The sequence below is a fragment of the Amphiura filiformis genome, chromosome 16, assembly GCF_039555335.1.
Source record: "Amphiura filiformis chromosome 16, Afil_fr2py, whole genome shotgun sequence".
NCBI classification, from domain to species: domain Eukaryota; kingdom Metazoa; phylum Echinodermata; class Ophiuroidea; order Amphilepidida; family Amphiuridae; genus Amphiura; species Amphiura filiformis.
Genome location: NC_092643.1, coordinates 42,975,670 through 42,988,132, shown reverse-complemented (window position 1 = coordinate 42,988,132; position 12,463 = coordinate 42,975,670). Strand labels below are relative to the sequence as shown.

The window sequence follows — 12,463 nt, the reverse complement described above, 5'->3', positions numbered from 1 at the left end:
TATTATTACTAATATCATATACCTCCCATGTTGTGTTATTATTAAACAGTATAACCTAAGTTTGCATAGAACGATATATATATTAAAGCTAAATTACAGTCTAATCACCAGTGATGGATGATCAATGAGTGACCAATCAAATGACTTGTTACTTCTTGTGTCGAAAAGTAGAATCTATCTCATTGGTCACCAATCGCTCATGACTGCGATTGAACTGTACATTAAGTCATTTTTTTTAACGATGCACTCACTTGCATTCTTTATTTGAATTCTGTATTTTTTTTATAATGTTCATTTCAACAGTGACCATGGAAATCATATTGTCACAAAATTTTCTTAAATTTCATTATTCCCTGTTAGTTTGAAGTTTGTTGCCGCTCTGCAGCACAAAAAGTCCCACCCTTAAGTGCATCTTTAAAAAACAGTTTTTCATATCAGCTGCATGTGGTCCTCAGTTCGGATCCTCTGTAGTAGACGGTGATGGCTTTATGTTAATGATTTCAGGTTTGTCAACGATCTGCGGAGGATGGAACCCAGCTGGCTCCCAAAGTACTGGGGAAGAGAGGAGGATGGAAGTGGTTCCTACAAAAACAGCAATCATGTAGATATAAAGAAAAATACGATCAACGATCATTGAGACGTAGGACCAGTCTTCTTCAACCTGAAAAAAAAAATACAAGAGAACGATGTTATTAATTGTTGATCTTACTGGCTGTTGATTAATATCATAGTCTCTCTCTATATAATGTATAATAGGCTATGGATTTTTGTATACTACCGCTTCAGGACATATATTTTAATCCTACCTTAATGTAAGGCATTACTGCATAATTCCGCCACTAACTTTGGCGGTGACCACTAAGCTTTATAGCCACTACATTGTAGCGGTCTCCAATATCAAAGGTAGCGGTCACGAACATGTGTGGCTAAACTCTGCTAAGAGTAAACACTCTAATTAGTTCCATAATTTTCCTCTGTAGTCGATGATAGCGCTTGAGATCTTCGAAGTACATTCTTACCTCAAACACAGCAATTTTAATTTTAATTTTAATTATCGGCAGCTGATATTAATTTCTTATTAAAATTATTAATATGAGCTGGCGATAGCTGACCTATATCGAGGAATCCAAAATTTCAAGTTCCAGATACTTGACAGTGTTAAGCTTCCAAGCATAGAATGCGGCCAATGAGCTAGTGGCCAAGGCGTTATGGATGCTACGAAAGTCAGTGGTGAAATTATGCAGCAGTGCCTAAACGATTGCCTGTTGTCAATACTGTACGATTTAATATCACATTTATATTCTTCAGTTTGGATTGGATGCATTTTAGGGTGTCATAAAACGTAACGAATTGTCCCTTGAATAGGAATAGACATGCACTTAACGGGAATATTGAAAATATAGACATAATAATAAAAACCGACTATGAAGTCGCATGGGCAAATCCTCATTACCCTTTTGTCTTTGTCATTGTCCCTTGTCCTTTCCACAATAAAGTTGATGTAGTTTAGACCCTCCTTGAGTCTTGCTGGAAGTCCTTTTTCACCATCTAAATTTGCATCTGGATCAATCTCTTCACCAGTCTCACTCTCTCGCCACTCCAAGCCTTCATCCAAAGCTGGGTTCAGCGAAAATCTTGTACCTTCCATATTCGACCCGCGATGTAGAGGCTTATAATTGACGCTGTTTGCTCGGCTACCGAAGGCATTCCTATTAAAGCACGACCTGTCTAATGCTGGAGAGTCTGTACAACTATGTGTTTGCATGCATATTTTCTTAGAGTTTGCTAATGCCTCTATTTCTTTGACGTGTTCCATTTCATCGCAAGTGATGTTGTAACTAAGGTAATTCTTAGGTCTTTCAACCCAAAGGTACTTTGCCATGTTACTGTCAATGAATACGAGTCTAACCCATGCTGGCATGGTGTGAGTGTCTGCACCACGAAAAAATATGTTAATGTTAATAACTGTGACAACAGTAGACACAGCGACCATACCCATCGTGAACAGCAGATAACAACCTATCATAGGAATGGAAGAAGAGGTGGTTGGTATGCTCTCTGCAATCAGCAGCAAGAACACAATTAAGGCAAGGAGAATGGAGATACACAATGTTACTTTCTCACCACTTTCAGTGGGAAGGTAGAAGACAAAGATTGTTAGGAACGTTATAAGCACACAGGGGATTACAAAGGTCACGATGTAGAACAATGACTTCCGGTGAAGTACAAAGGCAAAGGTCAAGTCAACGTATGTGTTATCACAGCATGGGTACTTAATAGTGTGCTTCTCAATGGGAGTATCAACAATATCCCATTCCTGATTTGGCCAATATAATTCTCGCTCAATTCTAGAGCTTAAAGCTTCAAGATCAATTTTACTAGCGTCATATGTCCAAGAACCAAATTTCAGGACGCATTCTTGTTCGTCAAAAGGAAAATATTGAATGTCAATATTGCAGGCACTTTTATAAACTGCAGGAGGCAGCCAATAGACAGTACCATTGGCGTGTACTAGAGCCATCGTTTCCTTCGTAACATCGTACGGACCATCAACACTGTAATAGAAAAGATACATTAACGAAATATCAATTGAAGGTGGAAAATGTATGTTTTGACATATGAAGACATCAACAATACTGCAAATTCTGCAGCATGTTTGTTTTTCATAAGATGAAAGAGCGGAATCAGTTCAGCAGCGGAATCCACAGATATTTATTCTTGTATAACACAATGATAATTAAGCATGCTTTTTGACAATAAAGATTTCATAAAAAATGAAATTAGACTAACACTACATATTAGACAACGTAGAGTCCTCAGGAACAAGCTCGGTCAGGCATTTAAAAATGACGATATACAAGTTGTCCGTCCTGCGATCGGTCAGAGACGTCCAGCCAAGCTTGTTCCCGATAATACTAGACGAGGGTGTTCAAACAGGGACACTGAGAATAGTCTAGCCCAATATGTTGTGCTCACCGGGTGTGCTCATCGTTGTTTACAGTGTTATACAGTTAATTGTACCAGTATTAGTGTCAGATAGGTACGTTTTACTATACCATCTGATATATGTGATCAGCTGTTTACATCTTGGTAAGGCAAAAGTTATAAAATAATTTACTGTTGGCTGGCGCGGGACATTGGAAAAATATTACGCAAATGGAACGTAAGAAAGTCGTCACAGTCGTCGAAAGTACTCTGTTAATGATATGTACGTACGACCCTCTTGCATGGGATTGTATTCTAGGCTTTCAACACAAAGTACTTCCAGATGCGACTTATGGCAATCCACAGCTGAAAACATTTACTGACAGTAACGAGATGACCCGACATATGACCCTCGTAAGTGAATGTATGTAAATAAAGATGACTAAATAGTTTGACATCTTGCGTCAGGCGGGAAAAGTATGGTGAATAATTTTGATGTTTAAAGCCAGACAAAATTAATGGTTTCATCTTAATACACAACCAGTCTGTATCAATGTTGTGTTTTCCTTGTGATTTGTGATAATCCGCAAATAGCTCGTGTGTTGATACTCAAACAATTGAGGTAAGCACGTATATGTAGGAAGGAAGAAAAGATACCATGACAGTAAATGTTCATTCTCTACTAAAGAGTAAAACAAAAATAACTACCTATTTGGTTTGGTTTCTGTATTTCAAAAAGTATTTCTTCAATTGAAAAGATTTTTGGCATGCATCATCATTTATCAGTCATCTGTAGTTGACATCATGTTTGAATGAGCACACATTAAATAAAGGAGTTCACTAATTCAAAAGTTAATCGATTATTAATGCACGTTTTCCCGATACCGGGTGCTCGATTATAATCCAGTGTACTTGCTAATAATGGTTGCCCAATAATAATGCAATTTTTCCTGATGCTGGGTGCCTGATTATAATGCAAGTGCCCGATTGCAATTTCCCTATTCTGGTCAGAGAATTGGGCATGATGTCAAATTGAGAATCACTGATAATGATCAGAATGCGGACAGGACACTGTAAAAGGATACTAATTTTTGCGACTTTTGAAATCAGCAATCTCTCCATTCTCGTGTGATTACTCATGCATTAGAACACCTGTGGGATTAGAGCCCCTGAATATGCATAGGCAATGAGTCTGTAGTTGATGCATGTCAACAATATTTTCAGTGGAAGAATTTTTTTTTTTTTATATAGAAACAAATCCTAAAGGGTAGCTATTTTTTTACTCTTTAGTATATACCGAGGGTTGAGAACACTAGAAGTCCTTAATACTCAGAATATGAAAATCACTCGGAAGGATGTCTCTTTTCCCATTCAATTCGGTATAACGCATCACATCAAAAGCCGCATCGCATCAAAATACGCTTCTATTTATTACTTTATTTGGTAATTCGTCGGTTGTATTCCATAGTGGCGTATAGTGGGGCGCCGCGAATAAACAACTTATCGAGAAAATCGGGTTTGAAGAAATGCCAATTTAAAATCGAGTTGTGTAAATCAGACATTCATTATATTTTGTAAATGATGTGAAATTTCTGTAGTAAACTAAATAGATTTTATTGTTATATATTTTTCAAAAGAAATAAATACATAACATTGCTGGCAAACGGAAAACAAAAAGCACAAAACTATACGTCAGTATGGAAAACACGCAAAACTCAATACCATAACCTAACGTTAACCTTACGCCATCTCGGTCGCCGTGTAATCCCTATAGCGTTACTTTTCGTCGACTTCATTCCATAGTGGCGTATAGGTCCGATACGCCACTATGACATGTAGAGGGGTGTACGCCACTATGATATTTCATAATTATAAAATGTGTATAAAAAGAGGCGTATGGTCGATACGCCACTATGGAAAACACAAAATTTCACTTTGTAACTATACGCCACATTTAATTAATTAATTAATAATTAATTAGCTAATTTTGACTGATGAGACTTAGAAAAATGAAAGAGAATATTATTAAAAACATATGTGCCAATTTTCAAAAAAATGACCAAAAATCACTATACGCCACTATGGAATACAGCCGACGAATTTAGGTTAAGTGTTTTTCAGATATTGCTTTTGTTTCAAGTGTTCGGGTACTTTTTGTGAGCAGCATAGTTACCTATTCATTAGCCATTATAACCTTTACATAAATTACTTACTTATTGTATAGAACAAGATCTGGTCTCCACAGTGTAGTGATGGGTATATGGATGACTGTAACATTGCCATAATGTAGCGGACTCCAAGCTAATCGATAATCGATCCATCGTTGTTTTACCCACAGACTGGTGGTCATCACTTGATTTCGTTCATCCTGAATAATCAAATATAAAAAGAAAACACAAATAGTCTTTGTAAGGTAATGTAGTTTAATAGTTCAATTAGGAAATGCTAGTTTGAAATGAGAATTAAAAAATCGAGGGTTGACAACCAGAAAGCCTCATCTCACAATGACAGGCTACGATACAGTCTACTGAACCACTAAAAATGATAAAATTTAATAGAAAACAAAGAAATGTTGGAGGAAATATTGATTTTGTAGACCAAACAAGTAGCTATCCTTCCTTATATGTTTGTATGATTTTAAAGGGTATTAAATAAGGATTTCAAATCTGGATTATCTCAAAAAGTTATTTTGTCAACTTTATGCTTATTATCGGAGACCTGGTTATTGTGAGTTAAGGCTTTCTGGTTGACAACCCTAGAAATGTTGCACGATATAGTGACATAAAATGTCGGATTTGAAAACGATTGCTACCTCTTTTATGTCAGAAGCCAATCGTATTTACCCGGCTGTAAAATTAGTGGCTATTAGAGACCAATTGACCGTGGATTGAGTTATTTATATTATGAATTTGAAATCTGATCTGATATGATTTGCCCAGATGTACCTCAACGATGGAACGACTGAGCCCGTTATTAAAGCAGTACATACGCCATCAACGGTCGGGGTTTTCTTTTCTGGCTTTTGTGTGTGATCAGTCCATTCCGGAATTGCACACGAAGAAATACCGGGACGGAATGTAATACACACCCCAACGGCGCCACGAAATTCGATCGCAGCCAGTATTTTATCACTGTTGTCTGCGATCTCTGATTACGAGCAAGATTTGATCGAAATGATATAAAATATGTTTTGTGAGTAGAGCAGTCAGTTTATGATAGTGACAATTGAAACAAACTCTCTACTCATTGATAGACAATAAGGAGCCAATCAATACACGTAATTTAATACTTTGGCTTCATTTGCATGTGAAATTAAATTGTACGGAGCACACAACCTCTTACCGCGTTGTTTTATCCCAATTTGCTTATTGTACAGAATGGTTACGTGAAATAAAACCTAGCTAGTAAAATTAAAGATACTGATATTGCACAAATTGATTTCTTACAAATAAAATGAATCCTCCAGATATCATAAATTGGATGCATTACCTCTGGCATCACATCTTTTGAACTATTCTAAACACTAAAAATCCTGCACTAAAAACTCTTTTTTCCTGATCAGCAATTTTTCTGTTTGTTTTAATGCTTTTGTGCTAATGGTGTGACGGTGACGGATACAGCGACTGCGGGTTTTATAAATTAAATTAAATGGAGGGAACGACCTGGACAATTTAGCTTTTAAAAATTTGATCGTTAAAAGGAAAACCGTCGAAGAGCGGCCAACCATTGAAACGTGTAACTCTTCACGCTTTCGTTTTCTTCTCAATTTACTTCTACTTTACCCGTGGAAACTAACTTTCATTTTATAGCTTCAAACATTTAATAACATTCAGATCTACGCATACTCAATTTAAGAGAAGGCTTCAAGGCATATAGTATACACATGAACCTCTGTAGATCTAACGTTTCATCAGTCATCGAGGCTCGGTATAAGTTTGCCTAAACTAGCCAATTACAGCACACTGAAACGTGGATGGGCAGATTGCAGGCACGTCGACGATTGAAGGAATGGAAACATTCCTTGGGACCACAGAGCTTTAAAATTTAATTAGGTTGTGAACAGTTCATATTTCATCCGACATTAGACAAGGGCCTTTTGGTGAGTGAAAAAGAAGACAAACCGGCCATTCACCGCAATGGCATAATGAGTTTCCTGTATTGTAAAGCGTATTCAAAAACCGGTGTTATTCAGTATTCGTTCCCTAAGCATAAACGTGACGCGCAAAAGATTAACCCGTATAAATGTGGGGCATATGCCTTGTTTAATTTTACCTCTACTTCCCTCGCGACCGCCTTTTATCCCTTCTTTACTCTTTCTCTCTCACCAACGAATTAAATTAAAACAAATGTTGTGCATACAGCTAATGCTCTGTATAACCTGGTGTAGCCCACGCTGTATAATCTATTGCTTAACAAACAAAACGCCTGTCAAATAGTGATCAATGGAACTTATGCACTACGGTTTTTAACTGGGACCAATCTAGAATTATGTGGATCAGTATTATTCATAATGCGTCCACATATTAGAGAATAGAGATGATGGAGCATACGTTATCTTGATGTACGGTACGCATGACGCGAATTTTTACAGATTGTGCGCTACTTCCATCACGCGTTACTGTGTTTTGATCCTTATGATCTTAATGTAGATTGCTCCATCGGTAAATGATGTTCCTTACTTGAGCTATAGTCTAGACTTGATCGCAGATTGCTTCAATTCCGGTAAATTATGTTCCTTGAGTTATAGCATAGACTTCATCGCAGTTGTAACACTAATGATGTTGTTTTAGCTTCTTTCAAGTGTACACCATTCGTGTTCCCTAGTTTACACAACCCTTAACGAGTAACGGTACCTCCCACGACGATATTACCCTTAAGACCAGGCCTCTAATAGAACCTGCATTATATTGTTCATTTACGGTACTTGAAAGCTTTATTGTAATTGTTTATTGTCCACCAGATGAACCCCAATTATATAGAAGTAAGACCGTTGATCAGTTCTAAAACACAATTTCATTTAAATGTGATGCAGTATATCAAAAGGGGGGACTTGCAGGTAAAGTCAATTTTGAGTTCAGTATTTCAGCTTGAGCATTTTGAAAGCTTTATAATTACACCTCATTGATTAAGGCATTCATATTTTACACGTGAAAAAGCATGCCAAATTCTTACTTTTTTCTTTATTCTGTTCTGTCTAGTTGATTCTATATCTTGAAAAGCACTCTGCCACAAATGTATCACAAATAAATTTGTTAATGTGCTTTCAGATGATAACCACATGGTGGCGACTTCAGCACATTAACTACTCTGACCAGCCTTTGAAATCAATTTTCCGGACTTCTGTTTATTCGGACGGCCAGAGTTCAGCCGTTCAATATATGAACTTCCTTATATAAATTGGTCGCTGACTTTCAAACGGAAATGTTCATTTAGCCCGTACGTCCGAGAGACTAGAGAGGCTATGGCTTACATGACAATATCGTTTACATTTTATCTGTGCTGATGTGTAAATAGCAATAAAGTTTAGATCTTTCTTATTTTAAATTTTTTAATAGATGTAGATTCAAAAACATCTTAATGTAGATTGCTCCAATGTCGGTAAATGATGTTCCTTACTTGAGCTATAGCCTAGACTTCATCGCAGTTGTAATACTAATGATGTTGTTTTATATTCTCTCAAGTGTACACCATTATTGACAATCGTGTTCCCTAGTTTACACAACTCTCAACGAGTAACGGTACCTCCCACGACGATATTACCCTTAAGACCAGGCCTTTGAATTGAATTGAATTGAATTGTTCATTTACGGTACTTGAAAGCTTTATTGTAATCTATTGTCCACCAGATTATTCCCAATTATATAGAAATAAGACCGATATTCAGTTCTTTAAAACAGAATTCCAATTAAATACTTTACTTCCAGATGACAACCACATGGTGGCGACCTCAGCAGATTAACTACTCTTACCAGCCTTTGATATCAGTTTGCCGGACTTCTGTTTATTCTGACGACTAGGTTTCAACCGTTCAATATAATGAACTTCCTTATATAAATTGGTCGCGGATTTTCAAACGGAAATGTCCATTTAGCCCGTACGTCCGAGAGAATGCAGATGCTATGGCTTACGCGTCAATATCGTTTACATATGTGCTGTAAATAGCAATAAAATTTCGATCTTATTTAAAAGTTGACAGTATCCTAATTTACAAACCCATGTTGAATAAAACTATCGGTAAATTTTGTTTTACAAGTCAAATAATGTACAGTTTAGACGTTTCATCTTCTAGCAACATTCCCACTGTCATCTCCTGATTGAATAACTTTTTGACGACGTGTTGTATGGTTTTATTTGGAAAATTATATCATTTGCATTGTACTAATGCTATTACCAGCTTGTACCGATAATAAAATAATTACAAATATTGCTTTAATACCGTAAAACCTCGTCTACAAGCTTATAAATGAAAAGTTTTTTGTTTGTTTTTGATGAAAGCTAAATTAAAACGAGACAGCCGTAAATATGCAAATACAATAGATTGGTCTTACAATAGTACTTGTTTGCATATGTTTGTATCGGTAATTAATTTGCTGAAACTCCAAAATATTATAATTTTGTCGATGAACGGGGTTTGGATTAATTTAGCTTTCATTAAAAGCACTCTATATGCTTGTAGACGAGGTTTTACGGTATATGTAGACCATCGTTTACTTGACTTGTTCCAAAGGTAAACTCTAACCATAACCCTTTCGCCGTAACCATATAAGTAACGGGTTTTTGCAGTTGAAATCCACACACCCCTTATAGAAGACATGACCTTAATCTTCCACACGGGGGGAGGATTTCATATGGAGTTACTTGAATGGGTGACTCCACTTGAAATCTGCACTCTCTGTGTGGAAGATTAAGGCCATGTCTTCCATAGCGGGTGTGTGGATTTTAACTGGAATAGCATTGCGTGTCGAACAAGCGAAGAATGAGTTAATATATTATCCTTATTTCCATTTTTATCTTACATTCATAAGCTAGCCTATATTCATTTTCATTTTATGGTATTCCTGTGTGTATATCTATCCGCCCTTCTTGTAATTCGACAAACATTTCCATATAAATATTTCTGTTGTTCTTTCTCCTCCCTCCTGAGTTAACTCTTCCCTTTCAATTAGGTTCTTACGCTATACAACGTATTCATATATCTTTGGAGGGTTTAAAGATTTTGTTTATGAATGCTGCACCATGTCTTATAAGCTGGACCAGAAATAGTTTCTTCATCTTATTTCAAGTAATCATGGAGGCTGGGTTGAAAGGCATACAGTAGGCAAAATTGAGTTGTGTTTATTAAATTTTTGTGGTGGTATGTGCAAACAGAATGATAGTATGTCGATTTTCTGTGATATATTGGAACTCAAATGACGGCTTGAAGATTTCATTCATTCATTCATTTATGGTTTATTAACACAATGCATTGTAGCCCGCAGGCTAAATTACAGCAAAGTTTACATTAAAAGACATATATAATATACACAATAAAGAATTATGACAAAATGCAAGTGAACAACAAAATAAATAAACAAAATATTGCAGCAAACCCTATAGCACAAACCATACGAAAGCAAAACAAGTTAATAATCCACCCCAAGAAATCCAACCCAGACTACTCACAAGCACACAACATTTGCACAGCACAATTTACAGCACACTGGAAGGGCACCATAACCACTCACAACAGTTGCTCACACACACCACTCAGCATGACACTAGACACATCCTGAATTATACCACAATCAAGAGTCCTCACACCAACAAAACTCACATATCATAGTCTATTCACCCACCCACCCACCCCCCCTATACTTTCAATACAACAATACAATAAGATAATATCAAGAATTTGGAAAAATAAAACACTTCAATATAAAAACAGTTAGCCAGCAACATGATTAAAATTAGAGCACATTACATGAGTTCATTGAGCAAATCGACAAAATAAGGTATTGCACTATTTTGAAACCGATTGGTTCTGCACTTGATTTTGTTAAAATGGTTTGCATTTCTCAGAGAATATTGCACTTTATCTTTAACTTTTAAAGGCAACCAGGTACTGAACTCATCTGACTTGTAGATATCCATGGCAAATTTAACACACAGCATTTTACGCCTTTCCTGAAGGCTGGTGAGGTTGCACAGATCAAGAGCATGGTCATACGACAGATAATCTGGACCAAGAATGATCCTGAGGGCTCTTTTTTGCACCCTCTCTAGCATTAAGACCTGAGATTCAGTTATTCCTGCATTCCACACAGGTACGGCATACTCTAATAAAGGCCGCACATAACATCTGTAAATAGTAATCAAATCATCAACAGAAAGGCTGAATTTCTTAAGCACTTTAAGCATGTACAACTTATTGCTAGCCTTACGCTTGACTTGAGACAAATGAAGATCCCATTTCAAGTCGGAGGAAATTGTAACACCTAAAATTTTCACTTTGTCCACAATTGCCAAATTCTCGGAACACATTTGGACAGGTGCACTGTCGGGTGGGTTCTTCATAAAGGTAACATTCATGTTAACACACTTTTCAGGATTTAATTTCATATCATTTTGCTTTGCCCAGTCACAAAACCATCAAGAACATTTTGCAAAGATTCAGTATCACCAATACGGGTTTTCTCAACAATTGTCATGTCATCAACATACTTTAAACTCAGAACCCGGCCATCGGTAACATTTGTGCGGACAGCTTCATTAAATTTGGCCAGAAAACCAAGAGGGCCAAACTTGGTACCCTGCGGAAGACCACCTTTTAGGGTAACAAACTCAGAACTGTGATTTTGATAACGAACACACTGCATTCGTTCTTCTAAGAAACTGCACACCCAAGGGATCACTGATGGACGAGTTCCCAAGTTAAGAAGGTCCTTTATGACGATATTATGATTGATAAGGTCAAAAGCCTTACTGAAGTCGGTTATGACAACCGAACACTTTGATTTCAATTGGTCCGTATAAGAACACAAATTGTTAACCAGTTTGACTAGATAATGTGAAGTTGAAACACCCTTGCGGTTACCAAATTGATTTGGGTCAAGATTGTGTTCAATATCCGACATAATCCATTCGGTGACAAATCCCTCAGCTAACTTCGCGAAATGGTCAGTTAATGAGACCGGACGCAGTTTGTCCCACGAAGGCGGCGAAGTTTTAGGCAAGGGTATTACAGTAGCTTTTTTCCATTGTATAGGGACAACACCATTCTGGTAAGAACAATTGAGAAGATCAGCTAACGGCTTGCTGAGTTCGTAGGCGAATTCGCGAATTAGGTTCGCAGGAATGCCATCCGGACCCCCTGCTTTCCGACGATTAAGGTTCTTTAAACGATCATACACGTCCCATTCATAAATTGTGGGACAAGAATCCGGCGCTGGAAGAAACACTGGTAGGGAAGACCGTTCCAAAACATCAATGTCTTTTGTGATGGAAGCAAAATGCTGGTTGATGCTGTCAGCAACCGCAGAAACATTAGTTTTGTCAACTC

At 37.0% G+C, this 12,463-nt stretch overlaps 1 protein-coding gene across 2 annotated transcripts in view; it reads right to left on the bottom strand.

Moving 5' to 3' along the window:
• LOC140136030 (neuronal acetylcholine receptor subunit beta-4-like) overlaps nt 1–12,463 on the bottom strand; it is a 155,380-nt gene continuing 142,917 nt past the window's right edge. For both annotated transcript variants that reach the window (XM_072157735.1, XM_072157734.1), the window contains 3 exons: nt 5,139–5,293; nt 1,454–2,555; nt 1–661 (listed from right to left, as the gene is read on the bottom strand). In XM_072157735.1, the coding sequence (XP_072013836.1) occupies nt 452–661; nt 1,454–2,555; nt 5,139–5,293 (1,467 nt within the window). In that variant the 3' untranslated portion in view covers nt 1–451. The remainder of the gene's footprint in view (nt 662–1,453; nt 2,556–5,138; nt 5,294–12,463) is intronic.